Source organism: Tupaia chinensis, unplaced genomic scaffold, assembly GCF_000334495.1.
Source record: "Tupaia chinensis unplaced genomic scaffold, TupChi_1.0 Scaffold000709_1, whole genome shotgun sequence".
Taxonomy (NCBI): domain Eukaryota; kingdom Metazoa; phylum Chordata; class Mammalia; order Scandentia; family Tupaiidae; genus Tupaia; species Tupaia belangeri.
In genome coordinates, this window is record NW_006160232.1 from 1,434,702 (window position 1) to 1,454,403 (window position 19,702).

Genomic DNA, 19,702 nt, shown 5'->3' on the forward strand with positions numbered 1-19,702 from the left:
TCTGGTAATATAGGAACTATGGCTTTTTAAGAGCAAAATCAGTTATTCATAGAAAATCTAGTTTTAGGAGAATAACAAGGTTTACTTTATGTGCCCACCTCCCTTTTCACTTTGGGAATTCTTTGATGGTCTTTTTTTTTTTTTTTTTTTTTTGTGAGAGCAAGTGTAATGCATTTGAAAATATTAAGTGGCAAACTTGAAAGGTGTTGGACTGGACTTGTAAGACTTCCCTGACTATATCTGCCAAAGTCAGTTAATGGTTTGCAGACTCTGGTCTGTAGTATAATCTCTTTATGATGTGTATGGCATGAAGAAGAATCTGTTTCCTCCAAGTCTCTGAGTTCGTGAGACCACTCACCACCTAACAGCTTCATTCTCTTCCCCCCTCATCGTTCTCTTCCCTCCCTTTTTTTTGGCTCTCCCCTTTATAGCTTATATGTAGCCATTATGGATAACTCTTTAGCCTAAAGAAAAATAGAAACCTTTTCTTTCTCCCTTTTTCTTCATGGCTGGGGAAGAAGCTCTTAAACTTTATAGGGAGGAGGGGCTGGACACTCATCTTCTATTACAATTCTATTTGGACTTGACAATATGGCATAGAAAGAGAACACAGGCTTTGGAATTGCATAGACTTGAGTTTAAATTAAAAATTTGCTATTAACTGAATCCTTGGGAAATTCTTCAACTATGAGTCTGTTTTCTCCTTTGCAATAAAACTTACTTCCTTAGTGTTGTTAAAGATTGTCAGGATAATAAACATAAAACATTCAGTAATTGCTAGTTTTCACGTTTGCTTTCTCCTTGGTAATAAACTGCTAAGGCCTCTTATAAGGATTCAGAACTTTCTACAACAGATGTGTAAGGCTGTGAGGACTGTCAGGCTTTAGAGAAGTGTCCTCTGTCCCAGAAACACTGGTCTAGGTGGGACCTCCTAGTAAATAGAGTTAGAGTAGGGAAACCAGCTTATCCGCTCCTTAGAACTCGGTTATGTTCTCGATCGAGTTAATTCCATGTACTAGTTCACAAAATAGTTTGGGGCTGAGACAGTGCCATGAAGTAATATAATTGGAAGATAGAAACTAACTCTTAAAACAACTTAATACCTCACATTTGTGTAACATACATGATCTCACCTGGACCTCACAGCTTCTGAATGAACTGGGCTGGTGGTATCCGGATCTTACATACAAGAACATAACAGGGACTTACTGCGTTGTTGGCTAGTGGCAGAGCCAGGACCGAGAGCGAGCCTTCTGAGTTGTAGTCTATCCCATATCACCTCTGCTTCAGCCCTCTTTCTGGCAGAAAATCTCCCCCATGCTATTAGACCTAGGTATCTGATCTTTTCTTTCTACTTAACTGTGCTTGCTGCTCTCTTGGTCTCCAAATTCAAGCCAGGTGGTCAGTTTAAGACTATAAAGATAAAAGGAGCTAATGCTTCTCCCAGATACTACTTTCTGACCTAGAGCCTTGGGTATTTTTCTTCCTTCCTTTCTAACCCCCTTTTATTGAATTAAAGTTGAGGAGGAAAAAAAAAAAAAAAGGCCACTTATGGTGTGGTATCTAACAGTTTCTTTTTGCAGCAGAGAATGTTGTCACTGTGTATGCCCTATGGTAGTGGTAGTTTGGGCTTTTATTAGCAATGAAGATTACAGAGTGCAAGCTGCCGGAGTAGTAACTATAGTTTAGGTCCTATTGAACTTCAGTTACTAGAGCTCAGAGTCCTTTTGGTGTGGAGGGTTCATAGGTTATTATATACAGTGGATGAAGGCAGGTGCTTAAAATGGGGGGAGGGGAATGGAGATGAAAGTGGAGCAACTGGTTTAAAAAAATAGAATTTTAATTTAAAAAATGTCTTTGAGTGGACTGTTGGAATGTACTGTGGGGATATGAAAAAGTGGCAGTGGGCTTTGTACTGAGTCGATAAGTTATTGTTGGCGTCCAGAGCTGGCGTAGGAGGAATTTAGAGAAAGGCTACCATGTTCCTGGGTTTAGGGACTGAATTAATTTAGGAGTTTAATTGGTACCTGTTTACCAGTTTCTTCTCAGTACTCTTGCTTGCTGAATACTGCATATATATTCTAAGGCAAACAGGCCCAAGCTTTTGTGCTTGGTGGGGCTCTGGAGAGCGTGGGAAAGGGAACTGAAGCAAAAGGCTCCGTCTAGGCCAGTCCCCACATGTCTTCCCCACTACGGCTATTGCATTGGTTTCTCAATGTCTTTGTGGGCATGCTGGGACTGGGCTTTGAGGTTTCTGCCTTAGGGGTGGGAAAGAGGGGGAAGGGCATTCCAACCACAAAAAAATTAGGTTTTTCTTCTCCAATTTGGTTGTTGGGACTAGTGGGTAAATGGGTTTTTATCCACATCGTAACCTGTTCCTGGTTCTGTATGGAAGTACAAGTGCAGGAACTCTTGACATGACAGTGGAAGCCAAGTTTTGATGAAAACTACATCTAAGGCCCAGGTATCTGAACACAGCATAGTCCAAAGGACATTTGTCACATTAAGCAATTTCAAGTCATATTTCAATTACTCCTTTCATTTCCAATACCTCCTCTTGTTCCTCTTGTTTTCATATGTTGGGTATATTTTATTTTCCTTATTCCCATTTTTTCTCCAAATATTTCTACAGCTCTCTCCTTCCTGCTTCCTCCTTGCTGTGGTGGCTGGGATGCTTCTTCCATGATTTTTTGAATCTAGACTGGGCTGTTCTCTGTTAAACCAATCAATCACGACCTCTTAACAGGTGTGTATGGAAATATGTTTATTAAGAATAAAAAAAACTTTTTGAGTGACTTATTCTCCTAAGGGGTTGATGAGAGGGTGGGGAATAGAGGAAATTATTTCTCCCAAACCTGCCTTTCAACATTGGATATTTTGGACTAGCCATAAAGTCTCTAACTATGAGAGAAAACCCATTAAGTCCAACAGTATGACTGTAATGCCTCTTCATTTACTAGCCAACTTGCTGTTTATAGAATAAGAGTATGGGGAACTCTTCATTTTTACATAACTGTCATTTATTATATAAAATAGTACACAGAAACCCTGTAGATACGTGGATATTTATCCGGAGTTGGAATAAGTAAAGGATAAAGAGCTTTCTGTAGGATTACAGAGGTGTAGGAAGTTCTAGTCATTGAACTCTGGAGGTTAGGATATGAACTAATGCTTTTTTCTACTCTTAGATAAGGTGAAGTTCTCTGAAAACAACGTGCCTTTTTTTTTTTTTTTTAAATTATTTTACTTTTTATTTCTTAATTTGACCAGAGAGGGAAAACGGGAAAGGGAAAGTGAGAAAGCAAGCCACCAGATCTGGGACTCGAACCGCGATTGGCCTTGTGAGAGTCTAGTTCCTTAGCCACCATGCCACCTGTGGGCCCACGATGTGCCTTTTTACACATGAAGTGTTCTGTGAGTCAGTAGCTTTTGTCTCTGTTAACCAAAGCACACATTTTGCCTTCTATATTGCAGTGTAGTTTTGGGAAGTAGAAAGGCCCTTTCATAAATGTGTTAAATATAGACACTTTTATTTTGTCTCCCACCTTTGATGGTGGGAAGCTTTTTTTCCTATTTCCATTTTTTAATTGGCACTTTAATTTAGTATATTAATTTACTGCATTTTTCTGCCAGGGCAGGCAGCATTTCCAGTGTTCAGATTTGGGAGCTGTTAAATTAGATTTGTACTGCCCCATTATCTCTAGAGGTGGCTTCTGCCTGCAGGACAGTGAGTGCTTGTCTGTACTATGGACTTACAACTTTCATTGAGTTGATGCCAGCAAGTCTCCTGTTTTGTCTATGCTTAGCCACATTCTTCCTCTTCTACCAATAGTATAGAGACTTTGATCTAGATGCATCTTTCCTTTCAATAGCTATTTCTGGTGGAATGTTGAATAGTGGGCAAAGGATTCTGCTTGAGCAGACACCGGTGATGGGCTCCCAGGCTTGGTGGTGGCTTGCTTTCTGCACTACAGTAAAACCACAAGAGGTCATCTTTGGCTCTGGGATTAATAATTCATCTGTCTTCTCTGACCTGTGATCTTTTCTCTTCTCTCTTTTACCCTTTCCCAGTAGTGTGAAGTGAGGGGGACCTTCTCCCTCCTTCCTCCTCTCTCTGTGATCCATCTTCCTTTTTACCCTGCCCTGCGGCGACTCTGCCCCTTACCTTCATGGACGACTCAGAGGTGGAGTCGACCGCCAGCATCTTGGCCTCTGTGAAGGAACAAGAGGCCCAATTTGAGAAGCTGACCCGGGCGCTGGAGGAGGAACGGCGCCACGTCTCGGCGCAACTGGAACGCGTCCGGGTCTCACCACAAGATGCCAATCCACTCATGGCCAACGGCACTCTCACTCGCCGGCATCAGGTAACCCCTCTCTCCTTCAGACCTGCAGGTAGGACTTTGGCATGGTCATAGAGAGGCTATGGTCCTTCTCAGAAAGCTACTCTGTAAGGTAATGGGCTATTTAGTGCCCCTGTTTCAGTATGAACATTTCCAGGGTGAAAAAAAAACAACAAAACACTGATTAAGAGATAAGGAATATAATATGATACTTGCTGTACTGAGTTGGTGGTCATATCTCTAGAAACATCCATCTGACTTCCTGTTTTGCTGGATTTTCTGGATTGGGATGCAATTCTACAATAGTGATGGTTAATAGTGTAGTTTGGAGCTGTACTGAAGTTAATTCTCTTTTCTCTTGATTTTTTTTTTTTTCTCTTTTTGGTATCAATCAGTATGAACATTTCCAGGGTGAAAAAAAAAACAACAAAACACTGATTAAGAGATAAGGAATATAATATGATACTTGCTGTACTGAGTTGGTGGTCATATCTCTAGAAACATCCATCTGACTTCCTGTTTTGCTGGATTTTCTGGATTGGGATGCAATTCTACAATAGTGATGGTTAATAGTGTAGTTTGGAGCTGTACTGAAGTTACTTCTCTTTTCTCTTGATTTTTTTTTTTTTTCTCTTTTTGGTATCAAAAATTCAGGAAAGAGGGGTGGCCAGCAGGTGGTGTAGAGGTGAAGGTGTGGGATCCCACATGGCTGACTGCATGATTTGAGTCCCAGACCTGGTGGCTTGAAAATCACACTGGGGGGAACCAGCAGTTAACGTATTGGCTATGTCGCTGGACTCCCACGTAGTCGACCGTGGTTTGCGTCCTGGACCCGGTGGCTTAAAACTCACGCCAGGCGCGTGTGCGTGCGTGCCCAAGATCCCGAGAGGAGAATGGAGGAGAAGGGATTGCGGCATGACCATCCCCTCCGCGGGGTGATTTCTCTATTGGTGTCTCTACGTCTCTCTGTCTGTCTGGCAAACGCAGGCGCCTTATGGCAAAAACCTCTCCAAAAAAAAAAAAAGGGATATAAAAAAAAAATCACACTGGGTGTTTTGTATGTGTGTGTGTGTGAGTGAGTGTGTGTGTGTGTGTGTGTATGTGTATGCACAAAGTCCCTAGAGGATTTTGGAGGAGAAGGGATTGCAGTGTGGCCATCCCCTAGGGGATGATTTTTTACTTCCTCTCTCTCTGTCTCTCTTTTCCCTCTTTCTGGTGAGCACATGTGCCCTATAGTTAACTTAAACAAAAAAATTAGATAAGTAAATGCCCACTTAGTGGTTGGGGAAGTTGGCCGTCTTGTGGTCTTTGCTCCAGTTCTTTTCTAACTCGCCTCCCTCAGGGAACAGCCTGTTCTCAGAAGGTGTGGCAGTGTCCATAAATTGTGTATTCCTACTCCATATTGTCCTTGTGTGCTCTTTTCGTTGGCTGTGTAAATCATGTTTTAGAGGAAGGGGTTATTGTTAATTCTATTGGTTAGATTTGGAGAGGGAGCCTCATGCTGCTATTTATCCCAGATAACCACAGGAGCCAGTGGTCTCTGGGTTGGCTGACTATGTGACATGACTTAGAGGAATTGGTGTTAGAAATGTGAAGTAGAAATAGCTTATATTTCCTATGGTTTTTCTAGTCTGATTTTGCTGTGAGGTAATCTTTCTGAGGTTTTGCCTGTCTCTGCATGTGACTGTGCGTGCGGGCGTGTGTGTGTGTGTGTGTGTGTGTGTGTATGGTAGGTATTACCTGATAAACTACGTCTTAAGAGGTCTCTGGGTGGAAACCAGAATAGTACTCACATCCTAATAGTCCTTTTCATTGATTGATTGATTATTTATTAATTAATTTATTTTTATGATAGAGAAGTCCTTATGCTGAGGAGCCTTGCAGTTGAGTAAGAGGACAGAATTCCAGTTGGGAGATAATGAGGAATTTGAAGGAAGTTGTGTGATGCAATGTACCTAGGATTTTTATAGGAACTAGAATGAAGGGTTAGGGATGGTATCTGTGTGTGTGTGTGTACACATACTATACATATGTGTGTGTGTGTACACACATACATACATGCATATTCAGAGAGAGAGAGACAGAGAGAGAGAGAATGAGAGAGAGAGAGAACGAGAGAGAGAGAGAGGAGCAGGCCTCCTCAGACTTAAAGATGGTGGGAAATTCCAGGATTTAGTACGTGGTTTCTCTCTCTTATTTTTAACTTCTACTCAGCAATGAAACCACACCCTTCCTTCTTCCTGAAAGTAATGTTTAACTTCCTCTCCCTGCAGCATTACATCTATGTATTGGGATTGGGGTCGGGTAAGAGTTTTCCAAAGAGGCTGAATCTTGCTATATTCTACTGGAAGAAGAGTAGGCAAATATATTTTTATGTGGTATAATGTCAGTGGAGTATTTTCAGCTACTCAACCTAAGGATGGCATTTTGAAATGTGTTCTGTGGTTCTAATTATTGGTAAAAGATATTGAGCTGCCTGTCTTCTTGAGATTTTTTATTTTTCTTTTTTACACAAGGAAAGGAAGACTCTTATCACTTACCTCTTATTTTAAAAAGCTGCCTGGAATGGGAGTTTCCATTGGTAGCAGAGCATGAAGATTCATGGAACAAGAAAAGATATTTTGGAAACTCCCCCAACCTAGCCTTTCTAACTCACCTTACATTCTTGTGGCTTTCCAAAAAGGTTCTGTGTAGAGGAACTTATTTGAGTCTGCTCTTTATTCAGCAGATAGTTTCTGAGTGCCTATTATGTGCCAGGCACTGCTCCAAGCACCATGGATACATCATTGAGTAAAACTGACCACAAAACAGAAAGCCCTCTGCCCTCATGGAACTTACCTTCCTGTGTTCCAGGGGCACAGTTTGCCCAAGTTCCAGGCTTGATTGCAATTTTGATGAAGTATTAAGTCTAAGAAGTGATGTGGTTCTTAGATGAGCACTGACACTGACTCCAGGCCATAAATATCTTCTCAGAGACTTTTTCCTGTTTGCAAAAAAAGATCATTTGTATATGATAGAGCAAAGGAAGGACACAAAAATGAATTGTCTTCTTGTGGGCTATGTTTCAGAACGGCCGATTTGTGGGCGATGCTGACCTTGAGAGACAGAAATTTTCAGATTTGAAACTCAACGGACCCCAGGTAATTTTTTTGGCTCAAGGACTGGGTGGCTTTATTTTTATCTTCCCCAGCCGATAAGAGCATATTGGTGTCTAATAAAGTGCCTGGCACATTGTAAACATCTACTAGTTTCTTTCATTCAGGAAAATCAAAAGAGCTCCAAAGTATCTATACAGTGTTGTTTTGGAATGAATTTTAATAATTGATCTTTATCGGGACCAGCAGTTAGCGTAATGGCTATGTCGCTGGACTCCCATGTAGTCGACCGCGGTTCGAGTCCCAGACCCTGTGGCTTAAACTCACGCCTGGTGCGTGTGTGTGTGTGCCCAAGATCCCAAGAGGAGAATGGAGGAGAAGGAATTGCGACATGGCTATCCCCCTGCGGGGTGATTTCTCGCTTTCTGTCTCTCTCTGTCTTTCTGGCGAGTGCATGCACCTTATAGCAAAAACCTCTCCTAAAAAATGAAAAAGTAATTGATCTTTATCACCCCGCCTTCCCTCCCATTCAATCCCCAGGTACTGCATTTCTCCTTTGAAAAAGGGGGTTTGTACAGGCCAGCCTGTGAATGCACATGCTATCTGGCAAAAAGAATGTGCTTCTACTTTGCAGAAAATCCTACCTAAAATCTGGCTGGTCTTGAGCCTTAGTAATATCTGAAGAGTGTTGTAGAGCTAGTCAAAAGCCAGCTTTTGCTAGGATTTTCTGATTCATCTTGAACGTTCTTTCTTAATGTATTGGGCTACTACTTTGAAGGGTCACTCAGATGTAGATTTAACTGTGGTTAATACAGTTCATAGTCACTTAGTTGACCAAAATTGGGAAGTTAAATCTGCTTTCTTTATCACTTGGGTGGTTGTTGATGTGACTATAGCTAATCCAGGTAATGTTTGTTAAATGCCTAGAATTGGGAAAATATATCCACTATCCTTTTCAAGTTCAAAAGATGATAGCTGCCCCTCTAAACATCCTGAGTCTTATAGAAAATATATTAGAAGATGTATGCATTGTCCCTGTCTCCAAGGTCACCTATTCTTATTAGGATGAGTTGTTAATACGTATGGCTTAATGGTAACTTCTTCCATTTTCTCATTTCCATGTAGGATCACAGTCACCTTCTGTATAGCACCATCCCCAGGATGCAGGAGCCGGGGCAGATTGTGGAGACCTACACAGAGGAGGACCCTGAGGGAGCTATGTCTGTTGTCTCTGTGGAGACCTCAGATGACGGGACCACTCGGCGTACAGAGACCACAGTAAGCTAAAATTTGTATATGGCCTAACAATGTTGAAGTGGTCTTCCTGTGTTCCCCTTTAAAGGGGACGTTAAGCTCTTAATTAGGAAGGATGGATAAAGGGCCATTGACTATAGTGTTGGCAAAAAGAAAGTGATCTCTGGTCAGAAAAGATAGAAAAGATGTGGGAGAATCTAATGGAATAGTGAAGAAAAAGTTACGTCACTATCTGTACTAACTTGCTTATAGGTATAGTTATTGTTAGAGCTGTTATCTTGCTTGGAGACTTCCATAGATTGTAAAGAAAGGTAGGTGGTAGGTTATTACAGTCTTTCAAGGTAACGTGACCTAGAGTTAGGAATTTGTTTATTTTCTTAGAGTGGTCTAGAATTCAAGCTTATTTGCTCACTTCTTCATTTGTTTGTTTTCTTTTTCTCATTCCTTAAATTGAAGGTTAAGAAAGTTGTGAAGACTGTGACAACACGGACGGTACAGCCAGTACCTATAGGACCAGACGGGCTACCTGTGGATGCCTCATCAGTTTCTAACAATTATATCCAGACATTGGGTCGTGATTTCCGCAAGAACGGCAATGGGGGACCTGGTCCCTATGTGGGGCAGGCCGGCACGGCTACCCTTCCCAGGAACTTCCACTACCCCCCTGATGGTTATAGCCGCCACTATGAAGATGGTTATCCAGGTGGCGGTGACAACTATGGCAGCCTATCCCGGGTGACCCGTATTGAGGAGCGGTATAGGCCCAGCATGGAAGGCTACCGAGCACCTAGTAGACAAGATGTCTATGGGCCCCAGCCCCAGGTTCGGGTAGGTGGGAGCAGTGTGGATCTGCATCGCTTTCATCCAGAGCCTTATGGGCTAGAGGATGACCAGCGTAGCATGGGCTATGAAGACCTGGATTATGGCATGATGTCTGATTATGGCACTGCCCGCCGAACTGGGACACCCTCTGACCCTCGTCGTCGCCTCAGGTAGGCAGAAATAGGGGGAAAAAGAGTCTTTTCAAAACAGGGAAAACAGTTAGCTTTTCTACTCCTGAAAGCTTTTAAGAATCAGACAGTTGTGGTTGCCTTCCCTCTGCCTTTTTTCTTTGCAGAAGGCCACCCCTTTTATTCTCCTTTTCAGACTTTGCTTAGTATTGATTTGCTATATCTTTTTTTTTTTATTATGAAAGTTATATATTTTATGTATAGAAAATGACCTGTGATAGTTATTGGTCTATATTCTGAAGAATGACTTTGCTTCTATGCCAAAATTTCTGCTATTCTTGGTTAAGATCTGACCTGCTTTTGGTAATAGGAAGCACTACAAAGAAGCCCGATATCTGGGACCATAAAATATTCACTTATTTTGTTCCAGAAATTTCTTTGGCTTCTGGTTTGATATTAAGAAAAGAGGGACTAATAGATTGTGTAGTGGTTATGGTGCTGAACTCTCACATAGTCGACTGCAGTTCAAGTCCTGGACCTGGTGGCTTAAAACTCACACCCAGCACATGTGTGTGTGTGTGCCCAAAATCCTGAGAGGAGAATGAAGGAGAAGGGATTGTAGCATGGCCATGCCCCTTGGGGTGTGATTTCTCCCTTCCTGTCTGTCTCTCCAGAGAGTGCACATGCCCTATAGTAAAAATTCCTCTTAAAAAAAACCAAAACATGAAAAGAGCAGAGGGTTTTAGGCTTTCAGGTACAAAAGAGACAGTTAAAGGTATATGTAAAAGTTTTTTCTGTGTGTGTGTGTTTTTAAAGAATTACTTTATTTAACTTTACTTGTTTATTTAAATTTGACCAGAGAGGGAGGGAGGGAGGGAAGGAGCGTGCCAGTGAGAGTGAGAGTGAGAGTGAGAGAGAGAGAGAGAACAAACGTGAGAAAGCAAGCCTCCAGGTCCAGGACCTGAACCCCTGAACCACAGTCAGCAACGTGGGAGTCCAGCGCCCTTAACCACTATGCCACCTGCTGGCCCCTCTCTGTGGGTTTTTAATCTCAATGTTAAAAACAAACCTTGACCTCACAAATGCCCTGACATTTTATGCATAGGGTCTTACATTTGATTATAAAGTGAAATGGGATGGCATTCTCAGAGGGATATATTAGCAACATTCTGAAAGGTCACTAAGCAGCTGCCTACTCTGACTTTACTACTTGTCCCTAAAGATTCGTTGGTGATGTGCAAAAAGGAATGATAAGATACTTGGACCTGTAGATGGATTGCCTTGTTGCGTTGAGAGAATGCTTTGGAACAGTTTCAGTAGACCTTTTCTGTAAAGACCAGATAGAACTTTTTTAGGTTTTGTGGGCCATCTCTGCCATATGTTGTTGTTCTTGCTTTCATTTTCGCTCTCTCTTTTTATTATTATTATTTTTTTCAAGTTTCTTTCATGAGAGACAGTCATCCTTTTCAATAGGGTCTCAAGACACAACACCCACCTCTCCACCCAGCCTTCCCAGCCAACAACCTAGAGACCAGTGTTTATAGGCTGACTCAGTCCCCAGTCAGAGAAACGAACCCACCATCTTCCACATAGATCCAGCATTGCTTGAGCAGTGTGTTACTGCTCTGCCACTTAGCTGGCCTTTCTTCCTTTTAAAAACAACTTTGCAAAATATAAAAATCTTTCTTAGTTTTGAGACTGTACAAAACAGGTTTGGCCCTTGATCTGCCAACTCTGCTTTGGAATAAATCAGAGATAGTATTTTCCAGGGAAAGGGAAATAAACAAGTGAAGATTTATGGTTGACTTAATATTAAGGGTACCCTAGCAGCTGTTGCTGAATTTCTCTGCATTGGGTCATGACCTTCTAAAACAAGTGTCTTGATACTCCATTTTCCTCATGTTTTTGCTCTGGTTGCTTTGGTTAACAGTGAACTAACTGGACTGAGCACAAGGATAGAGGCCTCATTATCTAAGCCTGAGTCACTCACTTTTCAGGTGTCCTGGATAGTGAGTCCTACTCCCCGGTGACTCACCTTTTATTCCTGGAGGGGCCCCAGACTTCAGCTGGTGCAACTCTGAGTGTGGCAGATAACTGCTATCACTGAAGCAATGTACCTGCTCAGGGTGTTGCCTCTAATGCAAGTCTGCTTTTTCTGACTTCCTCATTAGTAAAGAGTGATTCGACTAAGGTGGGTGTGGGTAGCCAGATCATTCTCTGCTGTCCCTAGCTGTGACAGTTGACATAAAGAGAGAGGGTTGGGGGCCTTGTTCTTGGGTTTGTTCCAGGGTGGCACTGGACTTGGAAATGTGCTTGACTAGCAAGAGCATTTGCTGCTTCCTGTTCTGGGCCCAGGAGAGCAATACAAGGTCAAACTTAAAACAGTGAGGCAGTGATTAGTGCAAAAAAGCACCAAACCCAAAGACCTTGGTTCTAGCTGTGTCTGTCACTAGCTCTGTAGCCCCAAGCAAGTCATTTGATCTTTCTGGGCACAGTTTTATTATTTGTAAAACAAAGGAAGGAATGTTGGTCCGCTGCCTATAAAAGGAGGAGATACTGGGTAGATTTCTCTGAGTGACTGAAATCTTAGTTATAGCAATTGCTTTTGTAATTGCTTACATTAAGATAATTATAAAAGTAAAACATGCTCAATACTGAGCTTGAAAAACCCAGAAAGCCCCCCAACATTCATTTATAAAAAAAACCACTATTAACATTTGATCATATCCTTTGAATTCTTTTTCTCTATGCCTGTTTGCATATCCTATATTTCCCCTACCAAAATTGAATTTAACAAACTGTTAAGTAGCCTACTTTTAAAATTTAGCTAGCCCAGTAGCAGTGATGTAGTTGGTAGGGTGGAGTCATATAAGAAGGCCCAGGGTTTGGATTTTGGATCAACTTAAACACACTGTGGTATGCCCATGATCCTAGCTGGCTGAGGGGCTGGGGGGAGGTTTTTGGAGTGGTAAGACCCAGTCTGGGGTCCCTGTCTTTCTCTCTTTCTCACACAAATAAATAAATAAATAAACAAACAAACAAAAGTCTCGTAGTTATATAACCTGTTCATTTTGTTTTAATAACATTTTAAAACATTCTTGGTGATTTTTTTTTCTTTCTGCCTTCAAATGCTTTGTCCCTCTGAATCTCTGTTGAGTGGTTACATTAATACCTGGGAGACAGGCCTTCTGCTCAGCATAACCAACTGTTTGGTGACAGTAGGAGTGATTTTGTGGAACAAACAATGGGCTTATTTGGAGAGTTCCACACAATAGATTCTCCTCTCTCCTGTGGGAGCCACAGAGTTTGATGAGCTCACAGATAATGGGTCTTTCCTTCCTGGAGGTTATGAATAAATAATAGTGTGACAGACTCACCCTCTGGTGGTAGTCGGTGGTACTAAAACAGGAATTATCTCCCAATTTAGCTTTTCACTTGGCTTCAATGGCTTCATTTTTTGTTCCTTAGTAGTTGGGTGTCCCAAATGCGATCTTGGTCAGTAGACTCTATTTCAACAGAATTGGAGGTATTGTCTTTAGAAATTGGAGGCAGGAAATCATACCTCAAACATATTTGTTGATTAGCAGATGTGACCCTGAGATGAACTGTGAAAACTAATGTTCAAACTTATACCTCACCAGTATCAAAACTAGGTCCTCACATGATGTAGCAAGAAGTCTTTTACCATTTTCTTCTACCAGTTCCTCTTTTATAATTTCCAAAATAGGGCAAGGAGAAGCTTACATATGACATGTAGTTAAGGGTCTTAATCCACCAGCTTGTTTTGTGTGTAAATGCTTCATTTCCGGTTTGGCTAAGAACCGTTTTTAGGATTCATTTTAGGCTTCATTTGCAACTTTTTTTTTTTTTTTTTTTTTTAAGGTTTTCCCATAGGGTGCTTGTAGTGACTGTAGAGAGACAGAAAGAGGGAAAGTGAGAAATCAACCCCCACTTCCCTGGAAGGGGTGTATAGAGGATGGCCACACCACAATTCCTTCTCCTCCTTTCTTCTCTTGGTATCTTGGGAATGCATGTGCGTGCTCCTGGTACGATTTTCAAGCTTCTAGGTCTGAGACTCAAACCATGGGCAACCATGTGGGAGTCCAGTGCCCTTAACCACCATGCCACCTGCTGGCCCTGGCTCTTTCTGATTAAGCTCTCTGGGTGTTTGTTACTTTCTGAGCCAGAAAACTTCAGAAAAGGTTTTTTAATTATTATTACTTAAGAGAATTTTTATTTGACATTTACTTATTTATTTTGACAAGAGAGGGATAAAAGTGAGAAAGCAAGCTGCCAGGTCCAGGACTTGAACTATGGTTGGCCATATGGGAATTCAGCAACCTCAAACATCACACCACCTGCCGACCCCCAGAAAAAGTGGTTTTAATCTAATTGTAGATGCCCTTAAAACCCAGAAAAGCACCTCACATCCACTGATAAAGAACTACTATTAACATTTGATCATAACCTTTGAATTCTTCTAAAAATTATTATATTTATTGGTCTCAGTAAGAAAAATTGATCAGTATATCATTCATACAAAGGGAAGATAAGATCAATATACTAGAGCTGGGTTAATCCTACCTTGAAGATATGGGGTAATGAGATCATCCAGGAAGCTAGACTTGATGGCTTCATTAGTATCCTCTTTGTCTCTTGGTTTTTCCAAAACTTCTCAGGAGCTATGAAGATATGATTGGTGAGGAGGTACCATCAGATCAGTACTATTGGGCTCCTCTGGCCCAGCATGAACGGGGCAGTTTAGCAAGCTTGGATAGCTTGCGCAAAGGAGGGCCCCCACCTCCCAACTGGAGGCAGCCAGAGCTGCCAGAGGTGATCGCCATGCTAGGATTCCGCTTGGATGCTGTCAAGTCCAATGCAGCTGCATACTTGCAACACTTATGCTACCGAAATGACAAGGTGAAGACAGATGTACGGAAGCTCAAAGGCATCCCAGTACTGGTGGGATTGTTAGACCACCCAAAAAAGGAAGTGCACCTTGGAGCTTGTGGAGCTCTCAAGAACATCTCTTTTGGGCGTGACCAGGATAATAAGATTGCCATAAAAAACTGTGATGGTGTTCCTGCCCTTGTGCGATTGCTCCGAAAGGCTCGGGATATGGACCTTACCGAAGTCATTACTGGTGAGTACTAGGCCTATGGAAAATTGCTAGGTTGGGGTAACTGTTACCTCCTAGAGATACTGAAAGCTAGAGGGATTTGTACTCCTACTTTTGTTTGAAGATTGTTAACTGGTAGCCTTTGGATCAAATCCATCTCACAGATTTGTTTGGATCATGCGGGGCTTTTGAAACGTTAAAGAATTGGTTGCTAATGTTTATTTTTAAAACATAATTATTTAATTTCACTTATTGTTATTATTTATTTTGATCAGAGAGCGACAGACAGAGAAGGAAAGCAAGAAAGCAAGCCACCAGGTTTAGGATTTGAACTGCTGTTGGTCATATGGGAGTTCAGCATTCTAACCATCATGCCACCTGCCAGCCCTGGTTGCTAATGTTTAACATTCAGAAAATTTCCCCTTAAAATTTTAGATTCTTGGCTTCTATTGAAAACAGAGGAGCTAGTGACAATGGATCTATTTTTCTCCCTAGCATTATTTATTCTGAGCTGATTGGGGCATGTGATCTCCAGTTTATAGTGATCTCCAACATATTTTGTTATATCTGACCAATGACTGCAATATAGGAAGTTGTTTCCTAGGCATGGAAGCAGAGCATCAATTGCCATTTATCCACACCGTTGTTATTTCTTTGAAGTATTTGCCTATCTTGACTCACCTGTCCAGCCCATATAGACATTTGAGCTTATTGTCCATGTTTTACTTAGAATAGTGTTTTTTTTAGATTGTGTGTAGTAATCCATTAGTGTGAATTGAACACAGTTTTGTAGATTACAGTCTGTATTCCAAGAAAAAGAAAGGGAAAAATGTAGAATAGATCTTCAGTTCTCAATTGGAGGCCCTCCAGAGGACATTTGTGGTGTCATAGACTTTTTTTTTTTCTTTTTTTGAGAGGTTTTTTTTTTTGCTATAGGGCATGTGCGCTCGCCAGACAGAGAGAGACAGAAAGCAGGAAATCACCCCCCAGGGGGGATGGCCACGCCGCAATCCCTTCTCTTCCACTCTCCTCTCGGGATCTTGGGCACGCACGCACACGCGCCCGGCGTGAGTTTAAGCCACTGGGTCCGGGACTTGAACCACGGTCGACTACGTGGGAGTCCAGCGACATAGCCATTACGCTAACTGCTGGTCCCTGTCATAGACATTTTTGATGGTTGTAACTTGGGGCATGTGAGAGGGAATGCTATTGGCACTTAATGACTAAAGACTAGGGTTACTGATAAATTCCTGACTCTGGAAGGACAGCTCCCACAACTATGAATAACCTGGTCCAAAGTGTCAGTGCTGTTGAGGTCGAAATACTGTGGTATAGCTAGATTGAAAAAGCATTGCTTAGAGTAAATATTGCTTTACGAAGCTTCCCCCACCCCATGATCTATATGTTTGTATTGAACTGTAATATAAAATGTATTTCTTCCTGTGAGTCACAAAATAAAAGCTTGAATGTCACTACAGGGTGTTTGGTCCCTGGATAAGATTAAGAATAGGGGATTCTCTTTGGCATTCTTCAAATGTACTATCTTGGGTGCTAGAGAGCTATCTGATGAGTTGTTTCTGCCAGGAACCCTGTGGAATCTCTCATCCCATGATTCAATCAAAATGGAGATTGTGGACCATGCATTGCATGCCTTGACAGATGAAGTGATCATTCCGCATTCTGGTTGGGAGAAGGAACCTAATGAAGATTGTAAGCCACGCCACATTGAGTGGGAGTCGGTTCTCACCAACACAGCTGGCTGCCTTAGGTAACAGTAGGGACTTTGAAAATATAAAGACTGAATTTTCAAAGATGGACTTAAAGTTCTTTAAAAAGAAAAAAACAGTTGAAATTCTTTAGCCTGCTATGTAGCCTCTACTTCTTTATGTATTGCATACTGGAACTCCAGCCTGCCCTTCTACCTCTGTCGCTACTCCGCTGTGCATACCCATACGCCTGCTGTGTTGGTTTGCTTGCTGTTCCTCACATAACCTCTTTGATTTGTGCATCTAATTTGTTAACCATTTGATCAGTACCTTCCTTATGTAAGTTGCTTGCTTAATCCTGGGCTCTGCGTGTCTGTGTCCCTGCCTTCAATTATCTGTATTTCAAGTCAGACTGCCACAAATGCAGCAAAAGGGTTAATAAGACGGTAGGCATGGTTGATGAAGGTGTGTTCCTCTTTCTGTCTGCCAATCTTTTTTTCTCCTTATTTATCTTTTTTTTTTCTGGAGAGATTTTCACTGTAGGGCGCGTGCGCTTGCCAGACACTCAGAGAGGGACATAGAGACAGAAAGCGAGAAATCACCCCCCAGGGGGGATGGTCACGCCGCAATCCCTTCTCCTCCATTCTCCTCTCGGGATCTTGGGCACGCATGCACACGCGCCCGGCGTGAGTTTTAAGCCACCGGGTCCGGGACGCGAACCGCGGTCGACTACGTGGGAGTCCAGCGACATAGCCATTACGCTAACTGCTGGTTCCCCTTATTTATCTTTTTGAGGCTAAACTCCAGTGCTTTTATTTTGTGAGAGTTTTTCTTATTTCTTCTTCCTATACAAGTCCTGCAATATAACCTTTCCTTCTTTCGAATAGACTCCTCTGTGCTCTGCACCATTCTACATTTGTACTTCCATAGACGTATCCTTATTTTATTATTTTTTTTAATTGCCAGAGGGTACGTGTACTTACCAGAGAGAGACAGAGACACACACACATAATTTGGTCGGGGGAGGAGAAGAGAAAGAGAGAGACACAGAAAAGCACTCCCTGATGAGACGTGGTCATGCTGCAGTCCTTTCAAACTTTTCTCCATCCTGTTGGGATTTGGGGCCATACACGTGCTCTTGGCATATTTTCCCAAGCCACCAGGGCAAGGATTCAAACCAAGGTTGACCCTGTGGGATCTGGCTTCCTTAACTGTTAGACAGTGAGGCCAGCCTAAGAAGTATCTGTGCTTTCTTGAGTTATTGCTTGTATACATTTTTTTAAAAACTTGCTTCTGGATGTGTGTGCTCGCTAGGGAGAGAGAGACAGAAACAGAGAGAGGGAAAGCAACAAAGCATACCCCAGTAGGATCGCCACACCACAATCCCTTCTCTATTGTCTGAGCACACATGCACATGAGCCTAATATGGTTTTCAGCCCACCAGGTCTGAGACTCAAACCTCATAGTTGGCCATGTGGGATCTATGTTAACTACCACACCACTGCCTGACCAGTTTGTGTACATTATTATTTTAAAGAATGATTTATTTAATTTGGTTTATTATTATTAATACTATTTTAAAAAATTTCTTACGAGGCATGAGTGCTCACTGCAGAGAGAGAGAGAAAGAGAAAGCAAATTGCCAGGTCCAGGACTTGAACCGTGGTTGACCATGTGGGAGTCCAGAACCTTAACCACCACACCACCTGCTAGCCCTACTTATATACATTATTAACCTCTACTCCATCTCAGAGTTAATAGAAGTTCAAAAGACATAAACTATTAATTGTTTTTCTTTTAACTGCACTTCCTTTCTTATACTAAGTATTCCCTGTTTGTTATAGTCAGTAGAAAAGCTGCTGAGGAAACTTATAGATGTTGAAAGATATTTAAGGGAGAATTTCTGGATTTGAGTCATCTTGAAGCTTCTCCTGGTTTCCCCTCAGGAATGTAAGCTCAGAGAGGAGTGAAGCACGCCGGAAACTTCGGGAATGTGATGGTTTAGTTGATGCCCTTATTTTCATTGTTCAGGCCGAAATTGGGCAGAAGGATTCAGACAGCAAGGTAAGTTAATGTCTGAGTGAGTCCCATTCATTTTAGCCTTGAAATAACTACAAGGCAGACCTATTATCTCAGGCTTTCAAATAACGTTAAATACCTATACCAGTCCCTGCTCCCTAAAGTGGCTGAAGAAAACAATTTTCTTTTTAAAAATTTCCTCTTTTCAAATTTGTTTTAGAATTAACTTTATTATTATTAATTATTATTATTATTATTATTATTTTCCAGTTTGATCAGAGAGAGACAGAGACAAAGGGAAAGTGAGAAAGCAAGTCACTAGGTCTGGAACTCGATCCATGGTTGGCCATGTGGGAGGCCAGCACCTCTAACCACCATGTCACCTGCCAGCCCTGAAGAAAACAATTTTCTTTAGAATTTCCTTCACCTATATATTTTAAAGTTGCTCAGCTGTCTTGCAAAATTGTACATTTTTCTTTTTTTTTTTTTTTTTTTGAGAAGTTTTCACTATAGGGCACATGCACTCGCCAGCCAGACAGAGACAGAGAGACAGAAAACGAGAAATCACCCCCTGGGGGGATGGCCATGCCTCAATCCCTTCTCCATTCTCCTTCGGGATCTTGGGCACGCATGTACATGTGCCTGGCATGAGTTTAAGCCACCGGGTCCAGGATGCGAACCACGGTCGACTACATGGGAATCCAGCGACATAGCCATTATGCTAACTGCTGGTCCCCTAGATTTTTCTTTTTAATTGCCAGAGAGTATGTGTACTTGCCAGAGAGAGACACAGAGGAAGAGAGAGAAAGCACCCGTAATGGGACGTGGTCATGCCACACTTCCTTTTCCTTCATTGCTTCATCTTGTTGGGATTTGGGGCATGCACACAAATGTGACAGGCATGTTTTTTGTTTTAAGATTTTTACCATAGGGCACACACACTTGCTGAATTGAGACAGAGAGAAGGAAAGTGAGAAAGCACCCCCAAGGGGGATGACCATGCTTTAATCTCTTCTCCTTTCAGGATTTTGAGCATGCACACACACATACCCAGTGTGATTTTCAAGCTGTTGGGTCTGGGGCTTGAAATGGAGTCAGCTATGTGCGAGTCCAGTACCTTAACCACCACGTCACTTGGCTGGCCCAAGAATGGCATGTTTTCCTAACTACTGGGGCCAGAATGTAAACCATGTTCAGCTATGTGAGATTCAGCTTCCCT

The 19,702-nt window shown here is 42.0% G+C and overlaps 1 protein-coding gene and 1 long non-coding RNA gene across 15 annotated transcripts in view; one reads left to right on the plus strand and one right to left on the minus strand.

Moving 5' to 3' along the window:
- The window catches only part of CTNND1 (catenin delta 1), a 64,670-nt gene that overhangs the window by 31,416 nt on the left and 13,552 nt on the right, over positions 1–19,702 (plus strand). For 9 of the 14 annotated variants that reach the window (XM_014592556.2, XM_014592551.2, XM_006160827.3 and 6 more), the window contains 8 exons: positions 2,633–2,746; positions 4,072–4,364; positions 7,409–7,480; positions 8,561–8,713; positions 9,146–9,681; positions 14,319–14,782; positions 16,343–16,526; positions 18,411–18,528. In XM_014592556.2, coding sequence (XP_014448042.1) covers positions 4,170–4,364; positions 7,409–7,480; positions 8,561–8,713; positions 9,146–9,681; positions 14,319–14,782; positions 16,343–16,526; positions 18,411–18,528 — 1,722 coding nt within the window. In that variant the 5' untranslated portion in view covers positions 2,633–2,746; positions 4,072–4,169. The remainder of the gene's footprint in view (positions 1–2,632; positions 2,747–4,071; positions 4,365–7,408; positions 7,481–8,560; positions 8,714–9,145; positions 9,682–14,318; positions 14,783–16,342; positions 16,527–18,410; positions 18,529–19,702) is intronic. The other 5 variants (XM_006160833.3, XM_006160832.3, XM_014592552.2 and 2 more) reach the window with 4 other exon arrangements.
- Positions 6,432–14,308, minus strand: LOC114010093 (uncharacterized). Its single transcript, XR_003551480.1, has 3 exons — positions 14,224–14,308; positions 13,017–13,145; positions 6,432–7,323 (listed from the first exon to the last, which is right to left on the minus strand). It is a non-coding gene; the product is annotated as an uncharacterized LOC114010093 (long non-coding RNA).